Source organism: Desmodus rotundus, chromosome 12, assembly GCF_022682495.2.
Source record: "Desmodus rotundus isolate HL8 chromosome 12, HLdesRot8A.1, whole genome shotgun sequence".
NCBI classification, from domain to species: domain Eukaryota; kingdom Metazoa; phylum Chordata; class Mammalia; order Chiroptera; family Phyllostomidae; genus Desmodus; species Desmodus rotundus.
This window is the reverse complement of record NC_071398.1, coordinates 5114649-5135446: the sequence shown is the minus strand read 5'-3', so window position 1 is coordinate 5135446 and position 20798 is coordinate 5114649. Positions and strand designations below refer to the sequence as shown.

Here is a 20798-nt window from a genome sequence, read left to right as displayed (position 1 = left end):
GTATTTATTTATTGCAAAGCACCTAAGTGCCAAACATGGTCCAAGGTTCTTGGGATACAGTGCTGCTCTGGGTGGGGCTCTGGAACAGCAGGTGCTGCCCCCTCCCTAGAACTTCTTTCACAAATACCTGGCTTCCTGAAGCCTATGCAGATGTGAATTTGTTTATCAGGGTTGTTTCTCTCCGTAGTATGGCTGAGTCGGGACGGGATCTCCGGGTGAGTACATGGGACAGGTGTGTACCGGTGTGTGGAGTGTCCAATTCATAGTCTCTGTTGAGGATTTTCCATGTGCGTCATCTGGGGGTCCTTTCTCCTTCACAAGTGCCTCAAACAGTACCTGGCAGAGCAGTCACCCCAAAATAGCTGCCGGGCGCCTGGAGACCCACTGTGGGCAAAATCGGGCAGCCTTCCCAAGTGACCTGTTTCTGTTCTAGTAATGTTTGCATTCTAAGGGCCTCACCAGACACATCTTTAGACAAAGCACAGTTCCTTTCCCCCCCCTCTCCTTGTAGTCAAGCCCTAGTCTGATTTTTCCTAAATCGTCATCATCATTAAATACTCACGGATGGAAACGGTTCCTTCCCAAAGGCGTTTGCATCTGAACAGGGAGGGGGATTTGAAGGGGAAGGCTTTCCCCAAAACAATGGCCAAGAGGTAGCATCAGACAAGACCCTGTATCCCTAAGTCTTGGCGTTTCCTGGGAATCTTGCTTCAATTTCTGGGCTCCACACCCTGTTCAATGCAAACAGCTAAGCCCACATCTCGCAGCTATGAGGTTTTCACTGCGAGGATTTGTATCCCTCTCCTCCAGGCCTGATTACGATTTAGCTTCTCTCTAACTTTGATTATCCTTTCCTTCCTCCTCTGTAATCAAGCTCAGATCGCTGCTGACGCAGGACAGACCGGGCAGGTGAGGAATGTAGGTGTGTCTGGAAAAACTCTGCTCCCCAGTCTTTTGGGCTCCTTTTAATAATCTCTGGAAAAAACCCTAATTTTTGGTACTTCAGACCAGCAGGCTTCTCCTCTCCCGTGGCCAGATGCTGCACTCCACACCATTGTTAAATACTAATAGTGAAACTTAAAAGATGTTCTCTTGCGAGACAACAGGTGGCCACTGCAACCTCCAGCTCTGATTGGTGGAAAGGCCACAGGCGTGCCCAGTGGCCCAGAGAAAGGGCCTCCACTTCTGCGTTTCAAGAACCTGCTCAATGGGGTGTTGTCCTGATAATATCTCAGCTCACTGCCAATTTGTGCAACCCGCTGGGCCATTTGGGAGCGCCGCTGGGTTGTCAGCGTTAAATGGAGACTCCGGAGGGGAGACCAAAGCTTTTTGGGGGGTGGGGAGGGTCGGTGTCAACCCAGAGACAATGTGAGCAGTTGTTCCGTTCCTGAATACACACTGCTCTTTCCCGTAGTCTCCACACGCACATTTCTGCTCAGAGAAGAGCAAATACACAAACTTCCACCTAATTGAAGTTTATTTTCCTTGCTTGGTTCCAGAAAGATAATATTGGGCCAAGGTACATACACAGGTGTCGCCGAGCCCAAGTGCCTACTTCGGGGGACAGAAGCAATGGAAAGCCCGTGGAATGTCTGGTAAAGTCCAGGCCCTGGGCCAGCCAAGGGCCAACCTGTGAGAAAGCGGTAGTGAGTGTCAGCTAAAAATTTTGTAAATGTCGCCCTTTGGGTTCAAGTACCTCCTCAATTACCAAATTGGGGAGGGGCTGGTTTGGGGGGGCACTTTACTCTTACCCCTTTAGTTCTTCTGGTTGGCCAAATAATTGAAATGACGTAGAAGATCAGCAGGAGAAAGTAAAAAATGTTAATACGTGTGCATGTGGAATTCACATAAGCATAGAAAACGTCAAGGACAGTGAGGCAACATTGGGTATATATGGCATTTTGGACAAAGGAGGGGGGGAGAGTCAAGCATTTGTAAGTTCTTGCTGGGCCACCCAGAGACAATGGGACACAGGAACAGATTTTTGCTTGGATCCTCCCAGTCTGCCACACTTAATTCATCTGTCCTAAAGTCACTATGCTGAAGTTCCCTTCCTGAAGCATTCCCCGCCCCCCCCCATCTCCACCACCCCCCAGCTAAATCTCTTTAGGCAGGTAGTAGGCGGGAGGTAAAAACAGCTTCCTGAGTTTGTTGGGCTTTAATTGTTTTCAGTTCAAAAGAGTCTGCACTTTCTGGGGACAGGGCAAACCTCCACACCTCTCCCTGACGTTCTGAACTAGTGTGGAAGTCCCTTCGCCAAGGCTGGGGGCCAGGCTCTCGAATGAACCCGAAACAATCGATGCGGGTGGGGGGAGATTTAGTTTACAGACACAGAAAGAAATGAAGAGGGGGTAGGCGAATGCAGCATGAAGAAGTTAACCACCCGGAACCTTTTAGGAAAATGGGGACATTTTCTCAGAGCAGGGAACGATCCGCCTAGATCCAGTTACGCAAATGCCTTCCTAATACAAACAGGAGCAAAGAAAACACGAAGGGAAACGACTCGAGGCTTAACCCGGGAAGCCTCAGGTCTGCCTACCTGTGAAAGGTCAGGCCCCGACACCCTACCGCAGGTGTAGGTGGGGTCCCAGCTACGCGTGCAGGTTGGCTGCTGGGTTAGGTGCCTCCAAGCAGGGGACATGAGTGGGGCTAGGCAGGGTGTAGGGTAGGAGAAACCGGGGACGGGCACCCATGAGGAGGAAATGGGGGCGAGGAGAAGAAAACGATGGAAAGAAGGGTGGGACGGAAGCAGACCGCCTGTGGCTGTGGAGGGCAGGAGCTAGGGTCCGAGGGAAGAGGTGGTCGCAAAGGCGGGGGGAGGGCCACACCGGGCACGGCGCTGGCGACGGCCGGGCCGGGGGAAGTAGGGCGCGAGGAGCGCTCCGAGGCAGCGGGGACAAAGAGGACCGGAGCGGGAAGAGGGGCGAGGTGGGAAGACCAGGGGCCCCGAAGAGGGGGAGGCCGAGGCGCGGGCGATGGGGAAGGCGCGGGCTGCGCGAGGCGCGGGGTGAGCGCAGAGGGGCCGCGCGGGGCAGGGCCGGGCGGGGCGGGGCGGGCGCGCCCGGAGGCGGTCCGGGCCGGGGAGCGCACCGGCGGGGCAGGCGGCGCGCCAGCTGCCCGCGGTGGGAGGGGCGGAGCGGCGGCGGCGGCGGAGGCAGGAGGGGGAGAAGGAGGGGAGGGGCCGGGCCCCTTGTCTCCGCGGCTCCTCTCCTCAGTCCGCCCGGGGAGGAGGAGGAGGAGCGGGGCTAGCCGCCGCCGCCGCCGCTGTCCCAGCCTCGGCCGGCGCACCTGAGCTCTCTGCGCCGCCCCGGGCCCGTGCGCCGCGCCCCGCGCCCCTGCGCCGCGCCCCGCGCCCTAGGCGCCCGGCCCGCGCGCAGCGCTGCCTCCGTGTCCCGGAGGGGCGCGTCCCCTGGGCCGCCTCCCGCTCTCCCGCGGCTCGCGTGGCCGCGCCTTTGTGTGCGGCGGCCGCGGCTCCCGGGCTCCTCGGGATCCGATTGCGGCGCTCCTCCGGCCCCGAGTCCTGCGCGCCGCCCCCCGGACAACCCCGACCGGGCGCCCCTGACGGTGGATCTAGCGGCTTCGAGGAGGCGGGCACCCGCCCCGGCGAGCCCCAGCCTCGGCCCCCGGCCCCGGGCCCGGCTCCGGCATGGATATGAGGTTCTACCCCGCGGCGGCGGGGGACCCCGCCGGCCTGGACTTCGCGCAGTGCCTGGGGTACTACGGCTACAGCAAGGTGACCGGCCCGGGCCGGGGGGGAGGCGCGGCGTGGGCCACCTCCCATCCCGAGCGCGCCCCGCGCTCCAGCCTACCGCCCGCTGCACTTTCTTTCCCCTCTTTCCTCCCCTCTCCACTCCTTTCCTTTTGCTTCTTCGTCTCTGTCCAACTCTGCCTCTTTTCTTCCTGCCCTCTTCCACCCCCACCCGCCTTTCTCCCTTTTTTGTCTCTGCCGGCACTCCCCTCTGCCCCTGTCCTCTGCCTCTCCTCCCACTGCCCCCCCCCCAACCCGCCGACTCTCCTTTCCTGCCCCAAAGAAGCGAGGAGCAGCCCGAGACTGAAAGGGGGACTTGCGTGTGATTCTTTGTTGTTGTTATTAGTAAACACGATCTTAGCCCCCTTGGCGGGGGGGTGCGCAGGAGACCCTGATCTAGCGGTCGGCTGACCTCGCCGCCCCACTCCCAGTCCATTCACCTCCCCCCTACGTTACAAGGGCTGGACCCCGGGCCGCTGAGGGAAGGAAAAGAACAAACTTTTGAGCGTGCCCTGGATGGGGGGCTGGGGTGGTGAGTGGTGAGACCCCCGCAGGTGGCTCTCGCTACCCTCTTGTAGGGGCGCTTTGGGCCACGGAACGGAGGTGCCCACTCCTCTCTGTTAGCATTAGTAGCTTCTCATCTTTAATTTTTTGGGGTAGGGGTAAATTTAGCTTTGGGGGCAAGATTAGGTCGGAGACCTGCACGCCACGCCCTAGGGTACCCCACCTTCCCCAGCGCAACTTCGAGGACCGAACGTTTCTGGCGGCCGAAGGCGGATCTCAGAGGGTGGCCGGCTGGCGCAGCTCCGAGTGGCGAGTTGGTGCGGGAGCCGTAGCCCTTCGGTCAGGGCGGCACAGCCTTGCGGTCCCCGTCCTTCCCGATGCCCGCAGGGCTAAGCTTTGGAGGGAACAGCACCCTGAGGGCGATTTCAGAGAAAGAACTGTGCCCCGGCTGGCTGGTGCCTTTTGAATGTGGTTTTTCTTTCTCCTCTCCCCGCCCCCCTCGCTCCTCCCTTCTCCCCTCTTTTTCTTTCAAATCTTAGTTTGTTTATGATTGCTTGGATAACAGAGGAGGAAATAAGGAGCCTGCCCAGAGAAAGGTGCTATACAAAACTAATGAATAAATAGCTGGAAGAGGAGGAATTGTCTGGCGAGTGAGGAGCAGCTTGCTGTGCCCCCTGCCTGTTACAGCCTCGTGTTCCTATTTATTTGTACTCCGTGCCCAACTCCAGTGCTGAAGTTTGTGAAAGACCTTTGGGGTCTCTTTCTCACCCCGAGACATCGTCGCCCCGTGCCTGGCACCGAGGGGCCTTCCCGCAAAGAAGGAACATTATTCAAATGCGTTTTAACCCGTCGGTGGTGGGGGCGTTCGTGCTCTCCAAATTCCAAGAGTGATACACTGAGCACAGAAAGAGAAGCAAGAGGAGGCCTTGGAGCCAGAGTTAGGGTTGAGCGTCCTCTGACTTCGGATTGACTAGGGTTATTAAATGCTTTCAAAAGTCCCTAGTGTCTGCTGAGTTAGGGACTCGGGCAGCCTAATTAAGTATGTAGCCTTTCTGAGACCGCCCCTAATTGTTCCAGCGCGGTATTATTTATCTCCCTACATGTCGGCCTGTACCCAGGCAAGCCTTGTATAACCGGGCAGGCTCTTATTTTTGGAAGCCATTACCTTGCCTAATGTCACTCCTCTCTCTGATTTAAGATCAGCAACACTCGAATGACACCGAAATAGAAACCTTTTGTACTGATCCAGTCACAGCGGTGCGTGGCAAATCTCTCTGTTCACTGGGATCCCAAGGGTACTTCAAGGGACCAGAGGAAATTGTGGGTGTTTTGTGTGTGTCTCTTTCATTTTTTGAGAAAGGCTATTTTGAGTCCATTTAAAACTCCGAACCTTTATTTCAGGGAGGGCATAGAAAGCTCGAAGACAGACTTTATTTATTGAGATGCATGTTTAACTTCAAGAGTTGGGGGTGCATGTTGGTTTACTATCATATTTTCTGAATGCAGCTGTTTGCCAGAAATAACTTGGTTTCTTGGTAATTCAGCATTCCGGTCGTCCTAAGTGCTGTGTATGCCCAACTCAGGAAAGGTAGACATAGCGCTCAGTGGTGGTAGAAATCAAATTGTACTTATTTTAAGGGATGTTTGCGCACGTACTTCCTTGAAAAATAAAAGAAAAAAAAAAACAATAACCTTTAAACGGAACCACAAAACTGTATTTTCCTACTCTTCATTGCATGAGGGAAAAACCCAGTTTTATTCCTTGTAATTTTTCTTTATAGGGAGAATGGAGTAGAAGAGGAAGTATTAACTTTGTGGGTATAAAACAGCAAGTGCTAATTAAAGGTTTATAGTGTTTGTTTCACAGCTAGCTTGCGTGTCTGAAGTGGTGCTATTCAGTATGGGTTTATATTGAAAATGTAAAAACTAGCTTACAAAGACGTGCATTTATTTTATTGGGAAACACCTGTAATCGTTAATTTCTTGAGACTTCACTTTGACAACATGTATTATCTTTCTGGATGGGACATGATGGGTTTCAAAGACAGTAGGTTTCGGCCCTTTCTTGTTTAAAGACCATCTGGGAAACTTTAGAAGAAATACAGAACGCTCCGCTCCAGGCTTAGCAAGTGAAAAGTTAGCGCTTACCTTTAAATTTATTTACAAACCGTGAATAATAGGGTTTCATTCATCTCTCTCTCTAACAAATGAGCCGCCTGCTTGGTATAAATTATTTGCGTGTATATTATCTTTACATTCTGGGAGTATATGGGTCCTTTTTAAATGTCAGTGCGCATGAAAGTGTACTCCGTCTGTGGAGAATGGATGAAAGAGTTTTGAGGGTTCAAAAGTCCTTGCAAGTAGCAGAAAAACTTCAAATAAAATATAGCCAGGATCATTAAAATCAGTTAATAATTCATGAACCAGCCAGTGATGTATAAACTTAAAGTCATCTCTGTTTTTGAAGGGCTAATTTCCATTTTATTTTCAAGTGGAAAAATCTGTTTGAACAGTTCTTTTTCTGAGGCAGCCAACAAATTAAACTCTCTCTCTCACACACACACACACATATACACACATATATATTTTACAGAAAGGCCTTGTCTTACTCAAGTGAATCGCTGACCCATTATCCATATAGCTGGATTTTTCTTTCCCTGAGTTCAATTTGTCTCTTTTTTTTTTTTCTTTTTTACAAGAAGGTAATGTGCAGCCTGTCTATCAATTGGTGGGTGTGTAATTGTCAGAGGTCTGCCACCCCAAAATAAACTATTGCGTTTAACGTGGGTGGAAGGTGAAGTTACACAGTGGGCTTAATGATGAACTTGGACTACACACCAGTTGCTAGCTTTTTCTGCATATTCGTGGGGTTCTCCCCTCTTTCAGAATATGGCTATTAACTTCTTACCCTATGTAGAATAGTCCTGTGTTGTCTTTACTCATCGACCCCCAGCCGTGCTTTCTAATTATTATGTGTGTTATTGATCACTCTGCTTAATTAAGATGTTCTGACGGGAGTGCTTTAGCTTTACCTCATTGGGCCTCTCTGTCTTGGTCAGCTTGAAGGGTAAGAGGACCTGAAAGGTAATTTGTCATTTGTCTATCTTCTTGGAGACTGGTTCAAATTGAGACCATCTTGAGAAGGGGATTTGATCGAAACTCTTGTTAGGTTGATGCCCTGTGAACTTGACATATGAGAACTAATGATTTCATTTCTAGGGTCTAGAGTATGGGGGTGTTGAATCTTGAGAGCAAATGAGAGAGTTTTCAATACTTTCCCATGTCAGGTCTTCAAAGGAGAGATGGAAGCCGCATTGTGAAAGAGAAATAAGATTGTTGTAAGGACCTTAGACCGGGGTCTTTAACTCAGATGTCCGTGGCAACGGCCAGTTACCCTCCGTGGAGACAGGGTGTGTGGGCTAAGGCTAACCCGCCCCGTTTACCGGGTAGCCTTGTCCAGCAGTAGTAGATTCTTGCTTGCCGCGCAAACATTTGGTCCCAGGCTCTCCACATTTTGTAATTATTTTCTCAAGAGGATGCTAGTCTGGATTTTCATGTGAAATATTCTGAATTTTAAGTGTTGGTAGGAAATTAACAATGCAAACCAGTTGTGTTTGGCCCTCCCAACACGGCCACGTACTGCTTCTTTGCCACTTTGTCTTAGACAAATGTGCAGATAGGGGTCAAAATCACTTGTTTATCAGTAAGTCATTTCTGGTTTATGTTCAACTGTATGGACAGTTCCAGCCCCATGTCCTGCTGGGTGGACAGTTCAGTGAAGTGAGTGGAGGACGAAGAATCTAACCACTTCCAACATAGTTCTAGTCTGGTCATTTGGATTCTATCATTGGGTAATTGCATGGTCTGAAGTCCATGGAGACGTTCTAGATCAGGGGTTGGCGAACCCCAGCCCACGGAGCACATCTGGCCTGCCATCTGCTCTTGTATGGTCCGTGAGTGAAGAGTGGTCTTTACATTCTTAAGTGGTGGAAAGAGGCCCAAAGAAGACTAACATTTTACAACTGCGGGACTCACACTTGTGTCCATAAATAAAGTTTTATTGGAATACGGCCCCACTTGTTTGTTATGTGTGTCCGTGGTTGCGTTCGTGGTAGGGGAGCAGATCTGAGTAGTTGTGACAGAGACCGGATAGCCAACACAGCCTAAAACCTTTACAGGACAAGTTTGCTGACCCCGTTCTAGATCATCAGAGCACTTGATGAGCTGCCTTTGTTCCGAGCCTCGCGGTAGTAAGAAAATCTAGTTAACAAGAAGAAATAACTGGAAAAGATGACTATCTCAGAGAATGTTTCTCAAAAATGCTTCCAGAACAGTGGGTTCCCAGGCCTGGCTGTTCGTTAGCCATGGCTGAGTGGGAGGGAACTCCTTAAAAATACACACCTTTGTCTTTCTCCAGACCAGTTCACTAAGAAGACTCTTTGGGAGTGGGACCCAGGCAGCAGTGGTTTTAAAAGCTCCCCAGGTGGTGGCAGTGGGCAGGCCTGGTTGAGATGCTTGATTGAGGCTGAGCATCCAGCTTCGCAGGGATCAGCCTCCAGGAGCTGGAGGATCGGGGGGTAAAGAAGTTTGTGATTTGCTGTAACGAAGACAAGACTTAGGGCGGGAAGGTTGGTTCCCGGCTGGCACTCGGCCTTTTTCAGACCTTGGCGGGTTCCCAGTACTGTTGATCCACGCTCTCCTCTACTTTGTATCAGACATCAAAGTCATCCACGTTCTGCATTCCAAGCGATACGGCACTGTATCGGAGTTGATTAGTTGCATTTTGCAGACATTTAATTAAGCATCTGCTAATTTTAATTTTGTAGTTTGTGTGTGTTGTGTGGCCAATTAATTTTTTTCGTACATTTTATAAACAATTTTGGAGGTCCTTGAGAAGCTCGTAGTTCTGAGTGTCTGGTTTACAGTGACTAATGGATAAAATATTCCAGCTCTCACTCACTGGAGGCCTACCGACTCCCCATGCTGCCCCCCGGGACAGTGGAATGTTAATGAAAATCCCGTGCTCGATAGAGGCTCACCTACAGTTAACCACAGAAAGGTAATTGTAGTCATTTTAGATGAAGTCAACACTTGTATGTGGCTACCGCACTCAGAGAATGTGTAGGTATTTTACGAACTAACTGCTTCAGGTCACAAACTCTCAGGGGGATGCTGAATCCTCTGGAGGACTTGTTTAATCTACCCAGTATTTTAAAGTATTCAGTTAGTCATCTTTCTCTAAAAATCTTTGCATATAGATCTAGATTTCCAGCTTTGCTTTGGAAAAACACTGAAATTCGGCAACACTAGACCAGCACCTTCACGTGGCGACATCTGCTCATTGCCCTTCAGTTGGCCACGCCCTTCCCTCAGGGGTCCCCTCCACTCCCTGTGTTCTTCTGGGGTCCCTGGAGACTTCAGGTTTGAAAACTTTGATTAAGGAGAGGCGAAATTAAATGAACGGCCAGTGATGCTCAAACCTAGTGAAACAAGGCCACTGTCATTGGAGAGATACAGACCAGGTGTTCCTCGTGGTGTGTAGGAGGCTAGAGGAAATGGGAAACAGTAACTTGTGACCATGGGACAGCAGTGTTTCTCAAACCCTAACACGCACAGGAATCACCTGGAGAGCTTTCTGTGGCACCGAGTGTTGGCCCTTACCTCTTGAGGAGATGGTGTCGTGGGTTTGGGGTGGGGTTCCCAGGTGACGCTGATGCTGTCCTGGGAGCAGCATGGCGCAGAGGGCCTTCGGTGGTAAGGTAAGGAGTTTGCCCTTTGTAAGTTTATCAGTGAGAATGCTTTGGGCTGCAGGTAACAACACAACAGAGTGGCATGAACTCTAAGGAAATTTGTTTGACAGACGTTTTGTAGGCAGTGTCGGGCTGTTTTGGATGGTTGAGCCATGTCTTCATGGACCCTTTTTCCTTTCTTTTTATTTTGTTCTGCTATTTTTTGGTGTTCCTGCTGTGTCCTCACAGTCACAAGTTGGCGTCTGTAGCTGAGGTATCATCCTCACATAATGGCATGCCAAACGGGGAGCGAGGGAGTGGTGGGGAGTGGGGTGATAGCAAAAGACCACGTTCTCCTCTGTACCTCCCTTACCAAGAAGGACAAGCTTTCCTGGAAACAGTTCTGCTACACTCCTTTTTATTGTATTGATCACAAACGAATCACATGTTCACCCTAGGCCAATTGTTGACAAAGCAGAAGGAGATTGCTGTGATGGGCTTAGACCAATCCCATGTCGCCTGCAGCTGGGCACGGTGTCCCATGAGCATAATTGGTGTTATGCTCTGTCAACAAGGAAGAAGACCGTTGGAAAAAAGACCAACAGTATCTACTACGGAGCACATTTGAAGAATTTTGAGTGGGCAGTGGTTTGGTTGGAGCTGCACCTTGTGAAAGTGGATTGACTAGATTACCGTAGTCAATTACTGTAGTCAGACAAGGAGTGGGGGGGCCGGGGAGGGTGCCATTGCCCCACCGAACTAAAGGTGTGAGAAGGAATGAACCAAGGAGATGGGAGTGTGGCTGTGAAGGACAGGAACGTGCTGAGCAGGGCATCTCTGTAACATAGGAAGGGAGCAAGAGGAGGCAGAGATGGCTCTGGGTGTTTGAACTTGGGCCCTGGATGAATGTTAGGACCGTGAGCAGAAGCAGAGCGGTCAGAGCAGAAGCCGGTTTGGAAGGAAAGATGGAGGTGACTTCGGATATTTTGGTGGAGTATCCCCACACAGACATCAAGTAGGCACGTGGACTGGTACACGGGAACTCAAGAAAGCTCAGCGCTGAAGAGCCAACGTTGAGTCTTCCTGTGTGCGGTAAAGAGATGGAAATGGAGTGAGGAGACAGGCATTGCAAAGGACTTGTCTTTGGTCTTGCGGGTTGGTTGGTGTTTGCTGATTCTACTTCCCAGTTAGAGAGGAAGTAATGTGTGGAACTCAAAACTTTTGAAACCCTACTGTGTCATCATAAGAGTGAGACACAAAGAAGTGTGTGTGTGTTTGCATGATGATATATCCTCTCTGTCTTAACAGTTATTTCCAAAAAAGATTCTTAAATGGTGGTTATTCAGTGGGGATGATGCATGATTTGCAATAACATAATTCAAACCCTATCAGCCATTTGTGAATTAAAACTTTATATATTTTTTTGTTTATGTAAGATGTGCACTTTCTCATTGGATTTTGTGACATGTTAATGATGTCAAGTATCTTGGAGACTCTGTTTTGAGTGTGGTCGATAAGGAAGGTCAGTTTTTACTAAGCAGGCTTGTAAACTTAAGAACGATTTGAAGGTGGAGCCAGCACTTCCCCAAAACGAGAACACACACGTACACACACGCACACAACCCTGTTGAAAATACGAGTAGAAGCTTTTGTTTAAGGTCTGCATGAGCTTCTGACAGGCGTCATTTTCTCCCTCCCTAGTGGATCATTTTACTCCTTGGCTTCCTAGGTTTGCACCCTGATCCCTTCCCCGGGGAGGCCGTGTTCCCTTAAATAGTTCCGTGCTCGTGTGGAACACACCAGCCCTGGGGCAGCGGCGCGTCTAAATTTAACTTTGTTTATAGAAGAATAATTTGAATATCTTGATCATCCATGAGTTAAACAAATTGGCCAGTATCAAGAAGTATTTGGATTGCACTCTAAATACATATTTAAATGACATAAACTCCTTCTTTTGGTGGAGACATATTTCAAGCTGGGCCATTCTGTTCCAAAGGCTGCAAGTTTAATACGGCCTTTGCCACATTCACTAAATTGTTTATGTAGAGAAGTTACATTAAGTATGGAGATGGGAGTGAGGTTTTTAATATTTTGAATTGATGTAGTAGAAGTCACTGTACCATACTGAGAGATTTCTCGGCAGTTTCTGTAGGTGATTTGTAACGAGCAAGGGATTTTGATGTACTTACTGTAGAATAACCAATGTTTTAGACCTTCTTTTCAAAATCTTCTACATGTTAAGGACAAGTCCCACATGCTGACCTGACTCGATAACTTTTATGAAATACGTGTAATTGGTTGGGAGTTGATTTTCTTGAAAAAATCATGAGTTAACTCTAGAAATATTGAGCACTGAAAAAGCATGCCTCATAGATCTGTTTTGCTACTCCTTTATGCCTGCGTCGTGAGTGAGAAAAAAGTCAACCGCGCAGTGAAGTGGGGCTTGACGATTTTCAAGGTTTCTGAGGGTTTGACTTGTCCATGCTGCTGCCGCTTTGGGGAAACCAGAGAGGGCCTGTGCCCGTTGAATGCGGATATCGTAATTATTCTTTATGAAGTACTTATTAGGAACGCACTTGTTAGGGGCTCAGTTACATGTGGTCTGCCTTTGAAATGCCTCCTTTGTTAGGGGAGGGGATGTGTACATGTCAGTGTCCGGGAAACGTGTGTGCACACGTGTGTGAATATGGGTACTTAAGGGCGATACTCTAGGCTGAAGCCATTGATCAGTGCTGGTGAATGTGCTCCAGGAGCAGATTGGGTGATGGAGAAGGTCCCCAAGGGATGGTGTGACCTGGTGAAAGAGCTCACAGAGGCTCAGGCTTGGGATGGACGAGGGGGACAAATGGGACTGTGTGATGGGAGATGTGGCTGGTTGAGACCAAATAGCGGAGGCACTGGAATGCCTGGTCACAGACCCGGGGTTTTATTAAATGGATACCAGTAAATTGTGTGTGTGTGTTGGGGGGGGGGGGGTTACGTTTGCACGTGCAGGTGTAGTTGTGTGTGTACGTAGATGCTGATAGTCTGAACGGGGGGGTGGTTAGCTAATGAGAAAACGTTTTTAAGACAGTACCTGAGAACGTTGGAGGGAGAGATTACCGAGGCACAAATAGAGAGGGTGGAGTGATGGACAGGCTGGTTGCTGGTCTAGGAATGAGGCTGTAGATAAAGGGGCATTAGCCTTGGAATAAAAGCTTTGCTGACCCTTCTTTGAGATGATTGGGAAGGAAGAGAACATGGGAGAAGGGGGGAAGGGAAGCAAGGAGGGAAGGAGGGAGAGCAGACAGTGAGTACAGAGCAGATGTGGAAGTCGATTGACAAACCCAAGATCTGTCTCCGCCTGCTGCTGCCTCATTCTTCACCACTCTCCTCCCGGCTTTCGTGTCTTACCACCCCCCTTCGCCCCCATCCTTCCGCACTTGTTCTTCCCTCTGTCGGAATCCCTTTTTCAGATATCTTTTTCTCAGTATTCATGTCAAAGCTTTCAGGTACAGCCTGATCATGAAATAACATCTAAATGTTTAAAATACCCTTTCCCCCATCCCTCCGTCACTGTCTCCCCACCCGCCTTCTATTTCTAGCACGTACCCACTTGAATTCTGTTTACTTACTCAGTCGCATGTTTCTTGTGCCCCCTATTCCATTCACACTCCTCGAGGGGAGGGAACTTTGATGGCCGCTGTATTCCCAGCATCTGGAACGGTGCTTGGCACATAAAAGAAAATGTGATAAAGAGTGAACTGGAGTTGAATGGAACTGTTGTTGGGAAGATGTAATTGTTGTTTAATCTGTGAATAAACATGTTGGGCCTACTATGTGCCAGACACTTCTAGGAAAATGGGAATGCAGAGTTGAAGAGGCACGTGCCCTATTCTGAAGGAGTTGGCCTAAGCTGTAATGATCCCTGTTAGAAGGTTTTAAGCTTACATTTTATTTGAAATTCCCTCTCGCAGTATTTCATGTGCTGCTGGGTGGATCTTGCCTGGGCGGGAATGAGAGAAGGACAGGGGTGCAGGGAAGCTGGCGAAGGAGGTCATCGAAGTGACTGTTCTTAATCCAAGTGTGTAGGCCGCTGAGGAAAGGGTCAAGGCGGGGGAGACTCCAGTACAGGCCACGAAGTGTGTTAGTTAGGACTCACCCACTAGAATTAGGAAAAATATGAATAACTTAAGTAGCAGTGGCTTCAATGAGGTCCATGTTCATGTCTCTCTTTCCTAGCGAGGTGTAGAGGTAAGTAGTTCAGGACTGGTGGCTTTGTAGACACCTGGGAGCCAAGCTGCCTTCAACTTCCGTGTGACCCTTGTTCTCATGGTTCAAGGTAGAGCGCCTCATCATCCATGGTCCAACCGGGAAGGAGGAGGAAATGTCAAGGGTAAAGGGAGGTTTCCAGAAGGTGCCGTGTGACATTGGCATATTTTTCACTGGCCAGAACTGGGACACATGGCCACATGTATGACCACAGGCTACCCGGGAAATGCAGGCTGTGCCGTGGCTGGCTGTGGGCCCAGGGAAACGCTCGGTGCCTGTGGAAGAAGGGCCGAGTGGGTAGGTGGGGATGACCCGTAGTTTCTAGCAGGTGCGTGGGAGTGCGCGATGGGTGAGGACCAAGGAACCCTTCTTGAGTATCTGCAGGTTTGAGATGTGGGTATAAAGTGTAGTATTACACGTGGATAAGCTTCATCCACTGTTAGTGTTCGTTTGCTGCTTGGAGGGTCCTCCTTGGCTGATACACTGTGATATCTTTTCAGGTCTTTCTTCAGTTTGGGGGTTTTATTTGGGGCCTGCTCAAAACCCCCAATGATTTATATGCTTTGTAGGAACTGTAAAAACCTGTTCTCATTTTAATTGATTATACCTATATCTTAGGCCCACTTTTCTCTGCTTTGCAGTATACCTCATGAATCTTTATGCTACCATTCCTCAAGTCTCCAGTGTTGGTAACAAAAGTTTTCAGCACTTTTTCCAAACTAGATTTTTAAAACAATGTAAGTGGGTGCCTTTTCTTTTTGATCAAACCCAGCTTACCTCCCACCGCTCATATCTGCACATCTGCTGGATCTTCTTCCCCGACACTAACTGTCCTTTTGTGTTCCTTCTCCTCGTTCCATCCTTGGGCCTCTTTAGTTTGCCCTCGGCTCTTCTCGGGGGCTTGACTGCAAAGCCGCCTCAGCTGCCCCCTGCCCCTCCCGCACTCCTCGGTCCCCTCTGCTTTAGCTGCCTGTTTTGTCGGCCTTCAGGCCCGTCTCGTTTCTCAGCTTTAGGACAACTGAAAATGGTGTCCACTTCCCTCACTGCAAGTTAATGCTGCCTCAATGTCCCTGGGCCCTCGCCGCACCACCCATTACCCATCCGTTTATTCTCCTGGACATCCTCCACACACGCGGCCAAACCAGCTCGACCGCCATTCTTACAAGAGCACCATGGTCTCTCACTTCCTGAGGAATGGCGACGTTACTGGGTGTGAATCACCTGTTTGTCGTCCTCACTTGCCTTGGGTCCACTTCTCTCTTTCTTCGAGACGCAGGGAGAGAGAGCCTATTCTTTGGGATGAAACCTTCCAACAGTGTCGATCCTTTCTGATTGCTGACTGTCCCGAATTCTACAGACGACGTCCCTCTCTCCAGCTGGGTTGCTTTCCCCTTTGAACGTGCCCAGGTTTTCCAGGCTTCAGTGTGTTGAGTGCCACCTCACTGCCACATTGTCATCTCCTCATCCGACCCGCATTATAATAGTCTTCGCATTTTGGTTTGACTCACTTTTCCCCCTTAAATAAAGTAATGTGACATTAAGACGACCTCACGTGGAGAACTCTCTTACTTTTCATACATAGGAGGAAGTCCTAAAAGTCAACAGCAGGGGGGTAAACAGGATTGTGGAAAGCTCACAGGAGACCTTGCTCACCCAGGCTCTCCTCTCTGTTTGTTGGAAAGGGAGGCGTGCACGTGTTAGGAAGAGTGTGAAGCTGGGTTAGCGCCAAGCAGACGTGTCGGATGTTAGCTGGGGTTTGGAAGGGCTTCCAAGTGGAATGCCTTTCTCCCAGTCTCTGCTGGCCCAGAGCAGGTGTGCCTCAGGTCTGCTGGATAAAGGGGGGCTGGATGAAGAGTGGATCAGCAGCCTGGGGGGGTGCCCGAGGCTTGGCATGGCTGGCACGGTCTCAGGTGATGGGGGTGTGCTGGTTCCCGGCCACACTTGCAGGTGTCGAGTGTAGAGAAAGGCCGTTGCACTTGGGTGATTTGGCCTGACTCTGCGGACCCTCTCTACAGTGTTTCTGAACAGCTTCTCAAACAGGAAACCTTTACATAGCGTTCTACCTCCTCCCCACTCCCGCCCACCTTGCCCCACCCTGCATCTGTTTCTTTCTTTTTTTTTTAAATTTAATTTATTTATTTTTAGAGAGGGAGATGGAGAGAGAAACATCTATGGACTGCAGGCCCCCAACCCAGACATGTGCCTTGACTGGGACTTGAACCAGCGACCTTTCCGTTCGCAGGCCGGAGCTCAATCCACTGAACCACATCAGCTTGGGCCCTGGGTCTGTTTCTATTCCCTGTTAGGTTACTGAACATATCTCTTCTCCAGTGAGCTCTGCTGTGCCAGATGACACACGCCTTCTGGAATATGGACTGGCTACTTTTCTAAGCCCTGCAGTTATGCTGTTCCGATGACTCCTTGAAATCGCCCATCTCTACTCTTACACCTCTGTCTCCCCCATCTCCTATGTCGCTGCTTCCCTAATGCTGCGTGTTGGATGTTTGCATGGCTTTTGCTCTGCCCATGTGTCTGCTTCTTACCATTGAGAGTATCCTCCCAAAGCTTGGCTCTTACCCTTGCCTATTTTTTCACTTTATATATGGATCTTGTTTGCTGCCTTTTGTTCGTCCCACTCTGGTACTGTTTGTATCAGTTATCTGTTGCTGTGTAACAAATTAAACTGTGTGGCTGCTGGTTCTGCAAGCCTGCAATGCAGGCTGGGCCCGGTGGGGACATTCCCTTGTGTGTTTCCAGTCTGTTGCTGCTGTCCAGGAGGCTTTGCTCTGGGTCTGGCTGGCTGTCAGCTGGGTCCCCTCTTTGTCCTGTGTGTGTTGTGTCTCTCACCTCTCTGTGCCCAGGCTTGCCCACGGGCCCTCCTGGTGGCAGCATTCTGCATCGTACTCAGAAGGGCCACACTGTTCCTTCTGCCACACTCTGCGGCCCGGAGCAAGTCGCAAGGCCAGCCCAGATTCAAGGGGAGAAGAAACAGATTCTATTTGTTGAGGAGAGGGGCTGCAAATATTACCTTACCAAGGGGCATGGATACCAGGGCATTAGGAGGAATCGTGGCCATTTTTGTGATCTACCCCAAGGCCTCAAATTTTCATCTCCGGCTTGATCCGCCCCCTTGTCTCCTGTACAGCAGCTCTGCAGGCTGTCCCCCACTTCACCGGCTGCCGTCAGTTCGAGTCCAGCATAGGGTACGTGCCGACAGGCATTGCTTCCACCCCCAAAGTTCCTCCTCACATTTTCACCACTTATCTGCGGGCCTCCATCATTTCCAGATGCAAAAAATTAATTTTGATTACTTGGCCTCTTTTATTCCTTTAGGTCACTGAAGTGCAGCCTAGGGAATACAGGCAACAATAACATTGTAATAACGATGTGTGGTGCGGAGGGGTCCCTTTGTCAAGTGTATGGTTGCCTAACCACTGTGCTGTGCCCCTGAAACTAATACAGGATAATACTGGATGTGAACTGTGATTGAAAAATACACTTTAAAGAACCCCACTGGGTAAGTGTCCAGGACGATCGGATATGAATTCCCTTGTGCCGGTCACGTTGGCTTTAGTATAGTCTTAATTCTGTGTTTTCTTTGCTTTGATTCTTACAAGTATTACCCGTCTTTTTAGAATCAAATTTACTTTCAAGAGTCACCCCCAAATTTTATGGAGAAAAGCAGGTTACAAATAAAACCCAAGAGCACTTTGACGTGCGGTGAGCATGTTTGTAGAGTGTGGAGGAAGCTTCGCCTGTCTGTACGAGGGAAGTCTCCACACCGCTAGTGTACGTGTGTGTGTGTGTGTGTGTGTGTGTGTGTGTGTGTGTGTGTGTGGTGTCAGTATTGAGAAACTGAAACACAAACTTTTGATTCCTCCCCCGTTTGGCCTTCTTTATGGGGATGAATACAATTCCCAATTTAAAGCAGGAGCTGGAGTTCTTACAGGATACTTCCCCCCGCCCCAAATTATGGAATCTATTCAAGTTATGCAAATAGGGAGATTGCTAGACTCTCGCTCTTTTAAATAATGTTTGAACTCTTCTACTAGTAAAATAATGTGAATTCCTGGAAGTTCACACCTTGCCCTGATCAGCGTCTGCCCTGATTAAGATGTGCTTTGAATTTCACCTGAAGTCTGTGCTGAGATTAACTGGCATTGGGGGTCCACTGGACCAGTCGACCTGTGCTCACGCAGGGACTTTGTCCTTTGAGAAAGCACTGCTGTCTTGGCTTGGGGGACCCTGCCTGGTGCCAGCACGCACTCCGCTCACTTTAAAAGAAGCAGTTAGCTGCCTGGGAAACCAGCCGCCTTCTTAGGTGGCTTTCAAGTGACTCGTGGCAATGCCGAGGTACTTTACCATTGTCTTGGGGGGTGACTGTTTTGTTTTCCCAGCTTCCTGAAAAGCAGAAAAATGTTGTTTTGGTAACTTTGGAAAGCAGCCTGACTCATTCCAGCTCCGGCGCTTGCGGGTTCTGTTTACCCAAGGCTAGCTGCAGGAGGGCTGATGGATTCCAGTAACCGCAGGCTGGCAGGGTGCGAGGGCGGAGGCCTGGAGTGAACCCCTTTCCACAGTCGGGCCTGTTCCTGTGCCTCATCTCTAACACGGCGATTCTGTTCTGGCTGCTGGGTAGAACCAGACAGAGCACGCCTTGCTGTACGGTGCTTACATTCTAGGGCCTTACAAACTCAACCACAACATAGGATTAGTGTGTATAATAAATAAGCTCGCCACGTAGAGAATAATAACAGGGTTGCCGTTAAGTATTGACTGTAACTGTCTGTATGGAGCACTCATTACTGTTGGCTATTGTCATCATTGTTATGCTAAGACATTTCTATCCTCAGCTCAGGTACATTTCTTAACCTATGGATAATTGCAGCATAGACTATGGGAGAAGAATCTCACCTCAGAATATCCCAGTATTTTAACAGATTAGGAGGACTTCACCCCTTGGGCACTGGTGGATGGATCCTCTGTTCTTAGTGTTTAGCAGCATCCCAGGCTTCTACCCACTGAAGGTCAGCAGCTCCCCCCGTAACGACAACCAGTAATGTCTCGAGACATGGCCAAGGACTCCCCAGGGCGCAGACCGCCCCTGGTCGAGAGCCAGTGAGATGGAGGAATATTTTGCAAAACTTTCTGGTTTTGTCATTTAAAAAGTGCTAACTGGGATGAGTTCCTCCTTTGTTGCAAAGGGCATCTCTCTAAATATAGGGCATGCATTTCTCTAGGGCCCCGTGGCGCTCAACGGGGCCCCCACCACTGGAGAGCTCAGAAGGCCCGTGTTCGTCTTGAGTGGACGGTCGCCAGGGAAGGAAGCGTCTGGGCCAAGTGAAAGAATCACCTGTCTTGTCACCTGCCAGCTGGTCTTGCTTCTCTCTGTTTGGCAGTCTCTCTGGGTTAGTAAAACTATCTTTAGAATTTACCAAGCTGTGTGATTTCTGTGGGTTAAGAAGAAAAGGTCTTTGTGTCCATTAGAGGCAGTAATTGCCCACGAACTGGGGAATCGGCTCAGTTAGGGCCCGCCTGTGTCTCTAGGTGCCTGAACTCAGTCGGTCACAAAGCTACTTGGGATGAATTATTAAAACACCACCACCAGTGACCAATGTCACACAAGGGTTGTATGAGAAGACTAGACAGAACCTGGATGTTAGGGATTTATACATCTTGCTTCATTTCTTCGGAATGTGTGGGGCACACACTCAGTTGATTATTTTATGTGTTGGGTTGGTCTCAGTGTATCTGCTGGTTTTTTTTTAAGTCTTGAGTCACGTGAACCCCAAACTCAGAAGTCTTTTTTTATTTGCTTGTTCCTCAGATGTTTATGGAATGGCTACTGGGTACGGCCTGGGGTGTGTAGGAGTTGAAGAAGTAGCTTTGGCTTTTCAAACTCTTGCGTTCTGGAGAATAGCAGCCATGTCTATTTTGTTTGTTGCTGGGTACCCAGCCCTGAGCCGGGAGTGTAGGAACATCTTAATACCTAACAACCTAGCTGCAAGATTTTATGCTAATATTCCATGTCCTTTACCTAAAGATTTTTGAACAACTGACAGAATATCATAAGGAAACCTGTAACCATGTGTTTAAAAGAATAAATTCCAAGAAAATGTACTGTGGTGCTCCAGCATTTCCTAAGCAGGAAATCTCCAAGCCTACCTGGTTGTCCTTTCCCAAACCACTTGTCACTGTGTCCCCCAGCTCTCTGCCATGCCTGGAATTCCCAAAGGGAAGGGGAGAATGCTGCAGACAACAATGTCGCCTCTCTGGCTCTGATCAGGGTTTTATTGTCAGGAAATCCCCCTTTTCAGGGACTTCATTGTCTGCATCCTCTCCCCAGCCCTCCCCCAGCCCCCCAGCCCCTACCAGCCAACGATTTCAAGGCTTTATGGAAATGAAAAGTTGCTCTTCTTCACAGAAAAGATTGGGGGGAGATAAAGTGATTAACACTTATTTTGTTCGGGAATCCATCCGAGCTAGCATCCTTGAACACTCATTTGGCTTGTAGGAAGGGTAATCTCTTTCAGAAACATTGGACAGAATTGACCAATTCATTATGTATG

At 49.4% G+C, this 20798-nt stretch overlaps 1 protein-coding gene across 3 annotated transcripts in view; it reads left to right on the top strand.

The window, feature by feature from the left end:
• The first annotated feature begins 3169 nt into the window (after nucleotides 1-3169).
• The window catches only part of TOX3 (TOX high mobility group box family member 3), a 98541-nt gene continuing 80912 nt past the window's right edge, over nucleotides 3170-20798 (top strand). For all 3 annotated transcript variants that reach the window (XM_053916196.1, XM_053916195.1, XM_053916194.1), the window contains exon 1: nucleotides 3170-3733. In XM_053916196.1, the coding sequence (XP_053772171.1) occupies nucleotides 3647-3733 (87 nt within the window). In that variant the 5' untranslated portion in view covers nucleotides 3170-3646. The remainder of the gene's footprint in view (nucleotides 3734-20798) is intronic.